The 16,769-nt window shown below is 37.8% G+C and overlaps 5 protein-coding genes across 15 annotated transcripts in view; 3 read left to right on the forward strand and 2 right to left on the reverse strand.

Annotated features, from left to right (window-relative positions):
- The window catches only part of LOC128893481 (obscurin-like), a 38,992-nt gene extending 33,384 nt beyond the window's left edge, over positions 1-5,608 (forward strand). For all 10 annotated transcript variants that reach the window (XM_054154444.1, XM_054154447.1, XM_054154445.1 and 7 more), the window contains 9 exons: positions 43-962; positions 1,045-1,487; positions 1,603-1,741; positions 1,850-2,319; positions 2,414-2,647; positions 2,710-2,851; positions 2,956-3,459; positions 3,545-4,692; positions 4,801-5,608. In XM_054154444.1, the coding sequence (XP_054010419.1) occupies positions 43-962; positions 1,045-1,487; positions 1,603-1,741; positions 1,850-2,319; positions 2,414-2,647; positions 2,710-2,851; positions 2,956-3,459; positions 3,545-4,692; positions 4,801-5,047 (4,247 nt within the window). In that variant the 3' untranslated portion in view covers positions 5,048-5,608. The remainder of the gene's footprint in view (positions 1-42; positions 963-1,044; positions 1,488-1,602; positions 1,742-1,849; positions 2,320-2,413; positions 2,648-2,709; positions 2,852-2,955; positions 3,460-3,544; positions 4,693-4,800) is intronic.
- On the reverse strand, positions 5,338-7,137 carry LOC128893502 (NEDD8-conjugating enzyme UBE2F-like). Of its 2 annotated transcripts, none has more exons than XM_054154501.1 (5): positions 6,981-7,137; positions 6,754-6,877; positions 6,482-6,643; positions 6,244-6,405; positions 5,338-6,169 (listed from the first exon to the last, which is right to left on the reverse strand). In XM_054154501.1, exons 2-5 carry the CDS (start codon positions 6,859-6,861, stop codon positions 6,053-6,055), a joined length of 549 nt encoding a protein of 182 aa, XP_054010476.1. In that variant the 5' UTR covers positions 6,862-6,877; positions 6,981-7,137; the 3' UTR covers positions 5,338-6,052. The 2 variants fall into 2 exon arrangements, with proteins under 2 accessions (XP_054010476.1, XP_054010477.1); XM_054154502.1 differs by having other exon boundaries at positions 6,703-6,877; positions 6,981-7,130.
- A 710-nt stretch (positions 7,138-7,847) lies between these two features.
- LOC128894191 (uncharacterized) lies at positions 7,848-9,516 on the forward strand. Its single transcript, XM_054155749.1, has one exon. The coding sequence runs from the start codon at positions 8,131-8,133 to the stop codon at positions 9,397-9,399; it is 1,269 nt and encodes a 422-aa protein (XP_054011724.1). The 5' UTR covers positions 7,848-8,130; the 3' UTR covers positions 9,400-9,516.
- A 422-nt stretch (positions 9,517-9,938) lies between these two features.
- Positions 9,939-11,158, forward strand: LOC128893605 (vacuolar protein-sorting-associated protein 25). The gene is made up of 4 exons (XM_054154699.1): positions 9,939-10,043; positions 10,284-10,429; positions 10,529-10,747; positions 10,853-11,158. Exons 1-4 carry the CDS (start codon positions 9,994-9,996, stop codon positions 10,963-10,965), a joined length of 528 nt encoding a protein of 175 aa, XP_054010674.1. The 5' UTR covers positions 9,939-9,993; the 3' UTR covers positions 10,966-11,158.
- Positions 11,159-11,160: 2 nt separating this feature from the next.
- LOC128893609 (excitatory amino acid transporter 3) lies at positions 11,161-16,743 on the reverse strand. Its single transcript, XM_054154703.1, has 10 exons — positions 16,430-16,743; positions 13,800-14,073; positions 13,155-13,338; positions 13,025-13,067; positions 12,916-12,955; positions 12,631-12,817; positions 12,300-12,533; positions 12,013-12,204; positions 11,797-11,931; positions 11,161-11,713 (listed from the first exon to the last, which is right to left on the reverse strand). The coding sequence occupies exons 2-10, from the start codon at positions 14,053-14,055 to the stop codon at positions 11,566-11,568; spliced, it is 1,419 nt and encodes a 472-aa protein (XP_054010678.1). The 5' UTR covers positions 14,056-14,073; positions 16,430-16,743; the 3' UTR covers positions 11,161-11,565.
- Positions 16,744-16,769: the final 26 nt, after the last annotated feature.

Raw genomic sequence — 16,769 nt, forward strand, 5'->3', positions numbered from 1 at the left:
CTGCCGGACTCGCTTAACTTACCGATGTTACAATGTCAACAGCACTGGAACCACGCGCCAAGAAGCCACTGGCCGACCAGTACGCAGATTTCGACAAGTATCGCAAGTCCGGAGTACCGTTACCGTTGGCCGACCGTCCGATCATCAGCAGGATGATGGACCGTCATTTAACCTTATCTTGGAAACCGTCCATCCCTATCGGTCCCCGCATTCCCGTCACGTATCAGGTGGAGATGTGCGAGTTGCCCGATGGCGATTGGTTCACCGTTCGGTCAGGCATTCGTAGTTGCGTCTGCGACATTCGCAATCTAGAGCCGTTTAGAGACTACAAGTTTCGTATCCGCGTGGAGAACAAGTACGGAATCAGCGACCCGTCTCCATTCGCGCAAACCTACCGCGCCAAATTGGAGCCCGATCCGCCGAAATTTTTCCCCTACCTGCCGCCTGGCATCGACTTTCGTCCCGAAACCAGCCCCTACTTCCCGAAAGACTTTGACATCGAGAGACCGCCTCACGACAACTACGCCCAAGCGCCTAGATTCCTTCGTCAGGAGTACGATACTCAATACGGCGTAAAACACCACAATTGTAGTCTGTTCTGGTTCGTGTACGGATACCCGAAACCGAGAATGAGCTACTACTTCAACGACCAGTTGATAGAATCGGGTGGCAGATACGACCAAAGTTATACGAGAAACGGACAAGCCACTTTGTTCATCAATAGAATGTTGGAGAGGGACGAAGGAATGTACGAAGCTGTAGCCAGCAACGAACACGGCGAAGCCAGGCAAAGGGTTCGCCTACGAATCGCAGAGTACCCGTCGTTTATCCAGAGACCGGAAGAGGTGATCGTGATGGTCCGTAGAACTGGCCAACTGGTGGCTCGCGTCACCGGTATACCTTTCCCGGATATCAAGTGGTACAAGGACTGGAAACCTCTCACCTCTTCTTCGAGAATAAGGGTTTGTTCGTTTTTATATCTTTCGACGGCCATCTTTTCTCTTTACATGCTAGACTTGAAATTTTCTTTACATTTCGTGCTAGATCGAATTCATCGAACCGGATACATCGATTCTGATCATCAACGATGCCATCGTCAAGGACGAGGGTCTTTATTCGATAAGCGCCGGAAACGTGGCGGGATCGATCTCCTGTTCCGTGATGCTGCACGTCGAAGAAAACGAGCACGAGTACGGATACAGAACGTACAAGAGAAAGTCCGACATAAAGACGCGTCACGACAAGCCGTACCAAGACTATTACGATCTAGGCGACGAACTCGGTCGCGGCACCCAAGCTGTCACTTATCACGCCGTCGAGAGATGCTCCGGAAGAAACTATGCCGCCAAGGTGATGCACGGAACAGGAGAAATCAGACCGTACATGTACAACGAGATGGACGTTATGAACCATTTGAATCATAGGAAGCTGCTGCGACTGCACGATGCCTACGAAAACGATCTGTCCGTCACCCTGATAATAGAACTGTATCCTTTCACAGACAAACCTTTTTGTTTTATACATCTTTGATCGTTACTGCATACTCTACATTCGTCGAATCGTAAACCAAAGCAAACCATTTGTTTCTTAACCAAACGATAGAGCTGCCGGTGGCGAATTGGTCGACACCTTGACCAAGCAAGCTTTTTACACCGAGCCAGAGATCTCTGGTTACATTCGTCAACTGCTCTGGGGATTGGAATACATGCACGATAATCACTTTGCTCACCTCGGCTTAACGGTTCGACAACATTTGCTTCGATAAACTTGTTCTCGGTTGCTCGTTACACTCTCGTTACTCTCTCTCTCTAATCTCTTTTAATCTCTTTCCTCTAAACGATTCTTCCAGCTCGGAGATCTGTTGATATCGCATACGGGAGGCGACGATCTCAAGATCTGCGACTTTGGACTCTCCAGGAGAATCTCGCAGACGAGACTGATGACCCTGGCTTACGGAATGCCCGAGTACGTGGCACCGGAAGTGACCAACAACGAGGGAGTATCGTTCAGCACGGACATGTGGTCCGTCGGTATCATCACGTACATACTACTCTCTGGAATCTCGCCGTTCAGAGGATTCAACGACAAAGAGACACTAATGAAGATCAGAGAAGGAAAGTGGGAATTTGATGATCGTTGGAATAACATTTCGGAGGACGGTAAAGATTTTATTCGTTCGTTGTTGATGTACAACTGCGAAAGGCGGATGGACGTCAAGGCTGCTCTTGCTCATCCCTGGATAACCTACGCGGATCGATCTCCCACCGATTTCTACAAGATTCCGTCGGAGAATTTGAAGAATTATTATAAACTGTATCGGTGAGCTTATCGGTCTGTCTATTCTGAGCTATTCATCCAAACTATCGTATCAAGCAAAACAAACTTTTTCTTAATGCGTAAATCCATTTGTTAGCGATTGGTACAACAACGCATCCTGCCGCACATGGTTCCGCAGACGCAAATTGGAAACAGCTTTCGAACATCCATCCAGGATGGTTTATCCGCCTGGTCATAAATACACTCCTGAACCCAGCGACGACCGAACGTATAGTCCACTGAAAAGACCGTTAGCCAAAGCCTGGGATAATCGATATCCTTCGAGGGAACCGATCGACACGGAAATTGGTGTCGTCAAGAGCGAAAGCCAGTGAGTATCGCATACTTTTAACGACTACTTTAACTAGATGATGATATTTTCGTATTTCGTAGCTATCAAAATGGACCGGATACATACCTCCTCCAACTTCGAGACACCGGTTTCCCGGTACGTTTGCGCGAGTATATGAAGGTTGCGTGCAACCGCAGTCCAGGATTCTCTCGCACCATTACCGACGAGAACTTTGATTGGAGGGTAAGCGAAAACTATTTTTTTCTATTACACTCGATCAGCCACTCGCATCTTGCCTGAAATCTGGATCCATCAAAGATATAATTTCTTGTGCGGTGTTAAATCAGGCGCCCATCATACGCGAACGTCGTCGATTCACGGACGTGATGGACGAAGAAATCGACGACGAAAGACGAGCCAGAATCAACAGGTACGGATCGCCGGACAACTTCACGCTGAGACGTTTGAAACACGAATTGGGAACACGATTGGATAGTTACGCCGAGGCGGAGGCGATGTTAGAGTCGAAAAAAGAGGGACACCTACCGTTCTTCCGAGAAAAACCGCAGATCCGTCCGATCGAGGAAGGCAAACCTGCTCAGCTGGTGTGCCTGGCTGTCGGCAGTCCCAAGCCGATGATCCAATGGTACAAAAACGATCTAATGATTCAAGAAACAAACCGAATAAAGGTGACGGAAGACAAAGACGGCAGATCAATCCTCAGCTTCAATCCGACGAAAGAACACGACGTGGGTAGCTACAAAGTTGTCGCGAGAAACTCGTTGGGACAGACAGTGGTCAGGTGCAGATTGGTAGAAGCTGTTGTTCCCTCGGGTCCTGATTCCCCTGAGGTAACGATTCTTCGAATTTTTACAATTAATCATCCACCTCTACTTTTCTTACTTTGAATACACTATTTGGTATTTACACTGGCAGGTATCCGATGTATCGGACAACGAGATACTGCTCCGATGGAAACAACCGAAATACGATGGCAACTCCCCAGTCTTGTGCTACAACCTTCAAATTCGAGAAGGTGACTCCATCGACTGGATAGACCTTGCCTCGAACATCGATCACGAGTTTTTCCTGGTAAGAGACTTGAAGCCAGACACGAGCTACAACTTTCGTCTGGCAGCGCGAAACCGCATCGGATGGAGCGAGAAAGGCATCCCCTCGAAACTGATAAAGACCAGGCCACCGGGTTGCCCGAAAGTTCAGATAACCAGAGCTATGAGGCATCTTCAGGAGCTAACGGAAGCTGGACAGGAGATAATGTTGGAAGAGGACAAACCGCACATGGATTATTCCATCGAGGATCACCCTATCGAATGGTCGACCGAGACCAATCTATCGAGCAAGTACAGCTTCATCTCGGAAATTCATAGAGGTCAATTCTGCACCGTGGTAAAAGGCGTCGACAAGGCCACGGACCGCGTGATAGTCGCCAAGATCCTCGAGCTGAACGCAAACACCGAGAAACAGGTAAACAGAGAGTTCGAAGCTCTCCGTTCATTGAGACACGAGAGGATAGCGTTACTGGAAACTGCGTACAAGGCGCCGGGTTCCACGGTCGCGATGTTCGTCCTAGAGAAGCTTCAAGGTGCCGACATTCTCACCTATTTCTCGAGTAGACACGAGTACACGGAGAACTGCGTGGCTACCGCCATTTCTCAGATCTTGGACGGTTTGCAATACCTTCACTGGCGAGGATATTCGCATCTCGATATCCAACCAGACAACGTGGTCATGTCCACCGTTAGATCGGTCCAAATAAAACTGGTCGACATGGGTTCTGCTCGATTCGTCAGCAAATTGGGTACCTCGGTGCCAAAACTTGGTCACCCCGACTACAGATCACCCGAAATATATAACGAAGAACCGGCTCATCCTCAAACGGACGTCTGGATGGTCGGTGTTTTAATGTACGTTCTGTTATCTGGTATCCCACCGTTTCGCGGTAAAGATCCCGACGAGACCAGGCAGAATATTCTCTTCGTCAGATACAGATTCGAACACCTCTACAAGGAATTAACCCAAGAGGCTACCAGATTCCTTATGTTGGTGTTTAAGCGGGCACCTAGGTTCGTATCGATTCCTTCACCGATTCTCTTCTATTTCCAATTATCTACCCCCTACTCACATATTTTTATTTCGATCATTTACATTTTACATTTACGTTCTTGTTACAGCAAAAGACCATTGGTGGAAGAGTGTCACGAACACAGATGGCTTCAGCTCTCAGACTTTATGATTAAGAAACGCGAAAGGGCCGTATTTTTAGGCAACAGACTGAAAGAATACAACGAACAATACCACGAAGAAAAATCGAAACTAGCATCCCAGAGTCAAAGTTTAGCAAGCGAAAGTCTATTAGGTTCGACGCAAAAGCTTATTAGATCGACTAGCATACAAGAAGAACTGCTCACCACGTTCTAACGGATAACCTATGATTAAGCTACGATTTTCCAATTTTCTTTACTTTACTTTACTTTACTTTACTTTACTTTACTTTACTTTACATTACATTACATTACATTACATTACATTACATTACATTACATTACAGTACATTACAGTACATTACATTACTTTACTTTACTTTACTTTACTTTACTTTACTTTACTTTACTTTACTTTACGTGACTGTCAAATTTCACACACATATCTAGTCAGCCTTGCAAAGAGCAAGGGAAAGTAACCAAAGGGAGACAGTAAACGTGCAAGAGCTTTCTTATCTTGTTCTCTTTTTTGTTATTATTTATTTGTTACAACTCTTAATTATTTTAACGGATACCAACATCTGTTCATACATTACTCCAAAGATTTACGAGTAAAGAAAAAAAAAGATCCAATCTATCGGTATTTAAACGTAACATAAGATACACCACACACTGTACCATGTTTTAACGAATCAAGGTACAAACCAAACCCTTCGAAATTGTACAAAAACGATGATTATATTCTAATAAAATCACCAATAAATGACAAATAATTAAAGTAATGGTCGTTCAAGTTCAAATGTCCTTCGCACATGTAAACTCTATTAACATTGGGATAAAAAGGTCTTATTATTAAATATGAAATTTATTTACAAAATCAGTATCTTGCATCATGACAATGATCTATAAAGAGGATAAGTATATTGTACAAATATACAACGATCTTTATCCTCGTTCTCTATACCATTAATTAAACGCAAAAGTATAACGCGTAACTGCAACAAAGTACCGTAACAATTTAAAGCTGCATACGTCTGATAAAACTGAAGATAACAAATGTAACCTCCCTAGAATAAGAAGACTAGTTGCAAAGTATTAAATACGAGTTGATTTGATATAGCTTCGAAAAAGAATCTTCAAGTTGAATTTTTAAGTATTTGTCAGAGTCAGAAAACTAATTAATGTACAGTTATATTATTATAATAGTATCCTTTAATTCGAATCATCTCTTCGCATATTGCATCACGTAATCTTTTACCTTACTCCGAAACGAGTCTTTGTCTTTCACAAAGAGATCGGCTGCATCTCTATTTAAAGGATCATCGAAATTTAAAAGATCCTAAAACATAGATGATAAGTTTGTTATAAAGAGACACTGAGAGTCTATGTTATAACAAATTCCTAAAAACTTACCGTGAAGAGAGAATTCAAGCCCCATACGACATCTTTAAGCTTACGAGTTGGTGCCCATCCCATTCCATCTATACTACTTTGACGCAATATCGAAAGACAAACGTCGCCATCCTCGCTTATATTGGGATGCCACAATTTTGTTAGACAATTAACTTTTGGAGGCTAAAACGATACTTTGTTAATATCTTTTCAGGTACAATTTATCGTATTTACATAGATACACAAACAATATATTTACAGCCATGTTATAATCTTCGGGTACGTAAATCTGAAAGTAAAATCGACCTTCGTTCCAATACCCTTCGTCGGGAACGATCAACAATGTAAATTCGTACAAACAATGCGGATCGCTAAATGTAACTCTGCAAGTGCTAGGTAATGTTTGCTCCATTTCTTGAACCTAAACAAATTAAGAATAATGAAAAGCTTTAACAAACCTATAACGCGTCGTCTAGTTACCATTATTTCGATATCTTCAAAATAACTTCATACGTCCCTACATCACTGTACCTCTTTGACTAATAACGTATCACGGACAGATATGCGTTTATTATAATCTCTATTTTTTGCGCTTGCTATCTCACTTTCTTTCTTTAGTTTTCCCCTCAAGGTAATCATATTTTCCTCGATAGACCTGCAAAAAGATAATTCAAACAATTCAGTTCGTTATCAGATAAACGCGAGTTTAAGGTTAGGATTGTCGAATACTCTCAAAGTTTCGAGAAACCATAACTTACACACAAGGAAATATTGCAGAATCGTGATACTCGTTATTTATACGTTTCGTTCAGTTAAGATGCATTTCGTTAATTTACGTCTCAGATTCACCGACTATGTATCAAGCATTTCAAAGAAAACGGTAAATATTTAAGTGCACTAAAAGTTTCCCTTTTACACTGCAGATGGCAATATAAAAGTTGAAAAGTGGCGCCATCGGTGGAAAAACGCCCAAGTTTGTAGTGAAAGTAGTTTCTACTGCGTACGTTAGATGACGCATTACGTACCGACATTATAGTCTTGGACTAGTGACGACACCATGTGGTGGGCAAGCGAACTAATTTTCGGAGTTTGGTCAGCGCCTCTATCGGGAAAACGCTCAAGTTTGTCATCGATTAGTTCATTTTTTTACTGGTAGATGGTGCTGACCAAACTCTGAAAATTAGTTCGCTTATTCACCGCCTGGCGTCACCACTAATCGAAAACTGTAATGTCGGTATGTAACAAGTTTGTTGCGTGATGTAACACATAGCGGTGCAATATGGGAAAATACCCATGCACCCAAAATAAATCAATCAATCAATCAATCAATAAACAAACAAACAAACAAACAAACAAACAAACAAACAAACAAACAAACAAACAAACAAGCAAACAAGTAAGTTTGTTGCGTCATCTAGTGTTTGCAGTAGGAACTATTTTTACTACAAACTTGGACGTTTCCCCACTGATAGCGCCATTGATATGATTCTATCACGTGACATATAATATTACGACGAGTGCAGACGGCAACCGACAGCGACGCTGGCATTTTCATAGCGATGTGTTGAGGCTCACCGATACGCTAAATATGAAGTGCGATGGTGTGATGCCTATAGTATAAATACAATGCCTACTAGTGCCGCCTGTGATTCCGCTATCTTACGCTTATGTCCAGCATAATTGAAATTGATTTAAAAAATGTTAAATCTACACGTCATATAATGATTAAAAAACTTGAACGTCAAATTACGAAAGTAATCTTATTTAATATGATTTTTAATCGCGTACATCATACCACAGTGCGAAAAAAAATACAATGTTTATAACTCGTACAAATTTTAATCGTTACATTTTGATAAATTTATACTTGATACTTATCAATTTTTATACAATCTTTTCAACACTGAAATGGTGTTCAACTACAACTACTTTTTTTATACAAATGTATGCCATGTTTGTAAACGTTTTGGTGAAGGTGTTTCTTTAAAAAGATGCGGTAATTGTACAATGATCGCCTATTGTTCCAAGGAACATCAAAGAGAACATTGGTCGCAGCACAAGGATTTGTGCAATGCAGTGCATAATGTTTTCCTAGATAATAGAATGTCAAGCTTTTTAAGTAATAAACAAGATCTTTCTATGGAAAAATGGGCCCAGATGAAAATGAATTTTATGTTACTAGTAGCAATGAAGATTCCTAGAAAATTAAAATACTACGAAGAGCAGATGTTTAAATTTCTTAAATCGTGCGCGGTATGCCATAATCGGAATGTGAAAGAGCTCAAGGACTGCCCCAATTGTCCAAATGCCAGTTTTTGTACAAAGCATAAAAATGATACAATGCACGATAACATTTGTTATCTGTTGAAATTATCTTTTACATTAGATATGGCTTTGATATTGCACAAAAGAAAAATACCTGAATTAAAAGTACCATATCGTACAGGACATGTAAATTTGCCACAAAATATGAAATATTTTATAAAGGAATACATTAAAGCTCAAAAAGATCCAAATTTATCAATGGAAGAAGAAATGATGGTTAACGCAGAATACCTTACACGGCCTTTAACTTTTCTTTATGCAACACAAAAATTACAATATTTCTTTAAGGAGGAAAACATAATTATTCATATTATTGCAGCTAATGCGATAGAAATCGATGGTATAGAACTTTGGGAAATTCTGTTGCATTGGCTACCTAATACCACTATGATATCAATTGTATTAATAGGACCTGAATTGTCTCCAGGTTCTATACCAATAAATCTTTGCAAAAATTGTCGATACAACGGCAGGCAACTTGCAATCGAAATGCAGAACATGCTTTACGAGAATTATACGACTGGTAATTCCTATGTCAAACCAAATTTTATTATTGGGTACAATGCTGGAATTCATGAATGCGAAAACTTTAAATCTGAGATGGATACATGGACATATACTTTGCGAATGATAACTAAACAAAATTGTCCGCTTATTCTAACATCTTACACTTTATCAGAAGCAGAAAAAGAGCAAATCAGACTGGAAGCAATTTTGGATAGAGATGTAAAATGTACATACTTTGAACAAAATCCATATTCTAGTTTAAGACCATACAGAGATTTTGAAAGTGAAGGAGTGTACTATCAAAATCAATACATAATTATTTATAAGAATTTTAGGGCTCAATGACGATTGTTATTTACAATTATATACCCCAGTAACATTATGTTTATTACATTTGTACAAATTTACCATTTAATAAATAATTACCGATTACTTACCGATAAATACAAGTTTGATTTATTAATAGAACGGTACGATGCGTAGACCTGAAAATCCTGGTTTAAATTAAGTTTTGTATACATGTAGAGCATAATGAAACATGTAAGAACAATTTTTGTTCCTATTGAAATTCATTCTGAAGAGGTGGAATCAATCAACATAAGTTTAGAAAATTGTTAGTTGTTAGAACATTCTATCTTCGACGTTCGCAGATAAGTTCTCGATTGGTGTAGGTCAATTTTGATTAATGAGAAATCATAAATTTTACTTTTCAAGCTACGGTAAATTACTGTAGCGCGAACACGAATATACTCTATATATATATATATAGGCTTGCTTAGGCTGCTGTTAGGCTGTTAGGCCATTAGAAGCCATATAATTTCCTTACTCTATAATACTTGTGTGAATCTATGGTTCTCTCTGGTACAGTCAAAATACCGCAAACGTGTAATTATTTTTATCTATATACGATTAATTGGTGTTTCGGGCAGTTTAATCACAATGACAGAAATAAAGTGGCCGTGGCAATACAGTTTTCCTCCTTTTTTCACGTAAGTGTCATTGGGTTATGTTAATTCTATATTTTCGATTATTTTTCTTTGGGTTTTTAAAATGAAATTTTTTTATTTATCTATACAAAACTAATTTATGAAACTAACAGTGATGATAATAATAATAATAATAATAATGTGCATTCTAAACGATATAGAGGTTAAATGTAATTAGTAAATTCATATTTAAATTATAAAATATTTTTTATAAATGTTCGTATTATTCGTACATTTTTTCAGTCTCCAGCCTCATACAGATATTAGAGCTAAACAATTAGCAGCATGGAAAAGTTTAATACTTGAATATCATCGTGTTACAAAACAGTCTATTATAGATATACGAGAAGTACATTCAAGCCCGTTATTTAACAATTCTGCAATTAATCGTATCCTTTGCATAGAAATAGTTGAGCAAAATTGTAAATATAGTAAATTGAAATATCATTTTTGTCGGTTACAAGATCATTTCTTAATATATCTGATAGGGAAGTTACCATCGGAAGTTGTTTTACTAGCATTGGAAGAATTAGCAAAGTCAGGAAATGCAAGTCCATTAGACAAGTCTAAAGAAAGATGGTTAGTTTATTGGCATACTTTAGAAGAATGGGGTGAAATTATCTATAATTGGGCACAAGAGAAAGGACTTACAGGATCTGTATGTACCTTATTTGAATTAACACAAGGAGAAGATACAATAACCGAAGGTATGTGTTTGAATGAAAACTACACTTTTATTTCATAGGGATTGATAAATATATTTCAGAGTAAACATCGCGTTATTTGGGAGTAATAATTTGTTGTATTTTTAGAATTTCATGGGCTCGATACAGAAGTGTTGGTCAAAGCTCTTAAAACATTGGAAGCAAATAAAAAAGCAGAGCTAATTTTATCTGACGATAATAAAGGAGTCAAGTTTTTCTAAATGCATAGTTATATAGAAAAACTATGTATGTGGTGTGCGAAAATTTTGATCACAAAATTAATTAAAAAAGTACATTTCTATTCTATGTATATTTACAAGCAATTATTCCTTAAAACTTTTATTAATAAAATTTGTATAATAAATACTATATATGTATGTACAGAAATGAAGTACACAAAAAAAAAAAAAATAATATCCAATATAATTTGTTTATATTTGCTGTATTCAATAAATATATGGAATGTTTTCATATTATTATGAATTATATAATAATTTTATTTTATGTATAATAACAATTGTAATATAAAATTATTACGAAAAAATAAAACAACAAACAATGTGTTTAACATGTTCGTAAAAATGAAAACGAATGCAGATTGTCTTCTTCCGTTAAATCTCTAAATAAGTATCTTGCTGGTAACAATATTTAGCAATTATATAAATATGCATAGATCGCTATGTAAAATAAGATCACGCACCCAGCATGAGTATACATTAGTACAAATAATTGACTATAAAGTATACAAAAAATATAAACACTGTAAAATTGTGTTTACATAATATCATGGCAAAATTGGAATAAAAGGAAAAAGAGCGAAATTATGCGTCGGTTTTCCTTACTCTGGCTAGTTCAATTGTTTCTTCTGGGAAACTTGTAGTTACTTCAAGTTCTTTTCTGCTCATATGTTCGACGACGTAAGCTCCGAGTGCATCGCATACAACATTTATCGTTGTTCGAAAACGGTCTCTGTAAATTAATAGAGCAATTATATGTCATCTTATACTATGTAAATTAATTAAAAATCAAAAATAATCTGCTGGTATACTTACAAGAGCCAGTCTACCGCGATAATAAGTGTTACATCTTCGGCAGGTAAACCTACAGTATCCAAAACCATAACCATCGTAACAAGACCAGCTTGTGGTATGCCTGCAGCGCCTATACTTGCCGCAGTAGCTGTTATGCTATAACAAATATATTACGATAGAATTTTCTTTGTGTTTTCAACGTTATCTACAATGAATAATTCTAAATGAATGACTTGCCTGACACCGATAACATTGCCAATAGACAATGGAACATTTCTGACTTGAGCTATAAAGATTGCCGCTACAGCTTCATACAACGCCGTTCCATCCATATTAATGGTGGCACCGATTGGAACAACAAATCTTGTAATTCTAGGATCTACGCCGATATTATCTAAACATTGAATTGTCACTGGCAGGGTAGCTGTGCTGTAGTCATAGAAAATATATTGTTTGTATATGCATAGCATACTCTGATACATGATTCGTAATTTGAATAAAACTCATGTACAAACTCAATTTACCTTGACGATGTACCAAACGCAGTGGCCAAGACTTGACCCATTTTTCCAAGCAATTTAAAAGGCAATTCTCTGGTGCAAATGAAAAATATAAGAGAAAGACTTCCAAGACCGTGAATAGTCAAACCTAGTAATACCGTGACGAAGTATAAACCTAATTGTCCTACAATAGCGCCAATGTCTTCAATTTCTAAGAGTTTCGAAGTAACAAGGAAGAACACACCAATGGGGGAAACCCTATATACATATATAAAATAATGCTCAAAACATAAAGTAAATGAAAATTAATGGAATAATTATTGTATCGTATTGTACAATATTTATGATACTTAACCATATGACCCATTTAGTTATAAGCATCGATGCTTCGGCTAAAGTGTCGAAAAATGTTAAGAGAGGTTTTCCAGCATCTCCCATTTTACTGAGAGCTATGCCAAAGACAATTCCAAAAATAACTAATCCTAGAGTATTTGTGCCTTCGTCATACCGATGAGATATTTCCCAATCTTGTATACTATTTACTGGAACAGAGAAACATCCAATTATATCGACGCATTTATTAGCGGCATAACGATAAATAAATGATAAACAGATCGAAACCAAACGAATAAGTATTTACCTCCTGTTGTATTTTTTGGCTCTAGTAATATCGTACGATACTGTGATAAAACAATAATTGGTTAATGCGATAAATGATTATACGATGATTATAGTATACGTATACATACTTGAGCAATGCAAGCTTGTACAAGATTCGGAGGAAATACATTCCTAAAGGATAAAAACAAACAAAAATTCGTAAGAAAATAAGAAAATGTCATTAGAAAATGGACCAATTTTTTTTGTTGAAATTGATACCTGACCAAGTCCAATAATGTATCTACAGTTGTAACATTCCTCGTTGGTGTTGTATTCGCATTTGTAGTTAAGCTATGCGAACTGAACTCTCCAGGCTTAATAATGACAACTAATATTATACCAAGAATCACAGCAGATATCGTTGTCGATGCATAATAATAAATCGATCGCACGCCGATTTTTCCTACAAATCAAATTTCATGAAAATTCTGCCGTCTTTATTAATAGTAATTTTCTATAGTATATACGTTAAAAATGTCATAAACTAATGATACGCGAAGCGATGAAAATTCACGTGTAATTTATAAATTTGTTGATTGGAGCCATAAGCCGTAAGTAAGTAAATGTCTTGTTTGCTGATAGTAGAATGTGTAATAGGTACGTCGGGTCGCTACCTCGAGAGGATTAATTTAAATTAAGTATTCAGCTATTCGGGAAGCTGAAAATTGAAATATTTATTATCTGAATTGTTTGCGTCAGCGAGTAAAATCGTACCAGAAAATATCAGTACACACAACGTATCCTCTACCAAACGATCTGCACGTAAACAAGTTTGTACGCCTACGCGGTTCGCTCATCGTGAATAATAATCAGAAATCTGTCGTTCTTCCGACCGAAAGCACTAAATATTTAGTTATTCATTACCAGATAAATTCAGATCCAAACCACCAATCGCGCTGATAATACTAGCGACGATCAATGGCAAAATGAGAGCCTTTAGCATTCTCAGAAATATATCTCCTGGAAATTGGATATACATAATCTCGCGCTTTGTCCATGGCTCGTCTCTGGAGTTTCTTAGAATAAATCCGAGCATTACACCAGCCACAACACCGAGAACCGTCAACAGTGTCAGCATGTTCTCCGACATGCAATTCCTAAATTTTTTTGGATGCGCCATGATGTCACCGTTCTTATCCTGAATAACGAACGAACAACATTTACTTTTCTTTTTTGTTGTTCAAAAAGAGAAAAAAAGACAAACAATTTAAAAGATTATTTCCTTGTATCTCTATACATATGTACACATGTATGTACAATATAAAACTATGCTTAAAATAGTAACGAATATTGAAATCAGCAATTGCGTAAACTTTTCATCCAATATGATAACGAAATATTGCCTCGGGCACCATGCGTGAAGTACTATACATACATTGTATATGTATATGTAGTATACACCGCACGTATAGCATGAGGAGCTGTTGTTGTAATTATATTTTATTATCTTTTTATGTCAGTCTGATGAAACACACGCGTCATTTTTATGATCGCGAATGGTATTAAAACATTTACGCATCTGGAAGACCGTGGATAAGGCTGATACGTACGAGTCAAATTACAAATAAGTTCGAGATATCATAGTCGAGTAAACCATCGTTTATTCCAAGTTTCAAGAACTGCCAAGATTCCCCGATAGATGCGCGAACAAACGTTTAAATGTCATTTAACTGACAATCAGAGTCCGATGTAAAATATGTCGACTTGAACATTGAAATGAAACGAACAATTTTTTGGCAAGAATTAATTCTGATATTTTTGTCGTGATTGGTAAATTATGAAATGGAATTTTACGATCGCTTCCAGCATTCAAAGTTTCTACTATTATTCGAATATCTTGGTCAATGTTCCGAGATAATTGTACAATGTAACCTTGATAACAAGCCTTGTAGAATATTCTTTGGTTGGAATGTAACTACAAGCTATACATGTATATGTAGTTATCCACATAATTGCAAAGGTGTGCAGGAAAAACAATCTGTACGGTGCGTTACGAGATTCATTGGTCCCGCATAGTAATCGACAATGCCGTGATGCATAATGTAATCTATTATATAATATCTACAAACCGACGGTGAAATATTCATACATGTTAATTGCTTGTTCAACAATAATTTGTAACTTAGTTTAGATCGAAATTTCACCGAAGAAATATTTACGTTGAGAAGGTTTAACGGATTGGTAATTAATTATCCCGGCAAGTTAACGAATTAAAAGTAAAGAACAAATAACAATTTTTTCTTATGTCTGCTATATACATATATAAATCTCGCAGAAACTGGTATTAACCGGTTCAAGCTGTCCTGGAAATCTGCCTTTACGTTTCGTTTTCCAACTAAATTGTACGTTGTAGAAAAGTTTACCATTGTCTCGTGGTCCGGACGCGACGAGGCACCACGGAGATTCATACCGTGTCATAAAAAAAAAAAAAAAAACAAGAAATGCGATATGCAATCGAAAACGGCCTTCGATTAACGCTCTTATTGGGCCAGGATTGGTGGACCTTACAGACATCTCGGCTAACGATGAAAGGCAGGGACGAATCTACTATGGAGCTAACAAAGTTTCTATTATAATTCGATCAACTGCTCGCTAGCAGAGAAGAAACAAGAGAAATTGCTTTGGTTCTTGAAAAATAGTGCGATTCGTGTAAATATCTTGTAATTTCTTTTCTTTTTTTCTCTTTAATTAAATAATTGAATCTTATCATAGATCTTTTTGTTGCAAATCTATCCCCCGAAAGTAATTAGTTTTCAGTGCCGATAAGTCTAGATCCGCTACTGCCGCGAGAGCAAACGAAAGCGGTGCCAAACGAGAATCAAACGCGCGTGCCACTCTTGTTTGAATCGCCGAGAGCAAAAGTATATTTAAACAATGTAGTTGGTGTAAGTTTTTCAATGAATTCTAATCGTATCACGGTTAATAATTTCATCAAGCGGTAGATGAAAGATACACAATTATTTTTGTTGCAAAGGAAATATCGTGGAAAATACTGTAAATGTAAAGTAAAGTATATCGAAGAAAATATTCGCAAGACGTAGAACAATGTTACCAACTAATCATTTTTCAAAGACGCACTTTTCTTTATCGTAGAATACACAGGCCGACAATTCTAGAGCAAAAAGTTCAGTTAGTCATAACATTGCCCGAACCATTTGAATTTGTATCTGGTGCACGTGTACCACTGTATACCACTGTAGAAAGACACGACACGTGATACGCAGTTCGATAAACCGTTGGTCGGTTATAATTATCGACGGGGCGAAGATAAACAACAGACGATATAGAATCGACAATTAGATTTTCGTTGAAAGTGCAAAATTACCGCAAGTTTCGACTACTTTGTCGTTTATATTCGTTTGAAAAAAAGAAAACGTACAGAAACCTCAAGCAAACTGATTTATTCAGCTCTAATCGACAAATATAAACGTATAATTTTGTTTCGACGAATGCTTGCGTTGGGATTATTGGAAAAGTAAATGAAATAAGCTTACCTCGATTTAGATATTGTTCGCGATTGACTGTCGGTGAAAGACTCGTTGGCTGCAACGATGCGATTCTCCTTCAATCGAGTTACGTCGTGTGCGTACTGATTTTTCGTATTCGAATGCGGAACACGTTCTGTTTCGATTAACAGAGTGCGAAAACTCGATCTTCCCGCGAATGCAATAGTCGTACTGTTGGCGCGCTTCGTTCTCGAGGAGTGCGGAGTTGCGGAGTTGTGGATTGTGGATTGTGGAGTGCGCCGTGTGCCGGTTGGCCCATGAGAGTCCAAGCCTGCCCGAGCCTGAGCCCTTCGTCGCGTGGATGCAACATGTGTGCGTCAGAGATCAA

The sequence above is a fragment of the Hylaeus anthracinus genome, unplaced genomic scaffold (assembly GCF_026225885.1).
Source record: "Hylaeus anthracinus isolate JK02 unplaced genomic scaffold, UHH_iyHylAnth1.0_haploid 3, whole genome shotgun sequence".
Taxonomy (NCBI): Eukaryota; Metazoa; Arthropoda; class Insecta; order Hymenoptera; family Colletidae; genus Hylaeus; species Hylaeus anthracinus.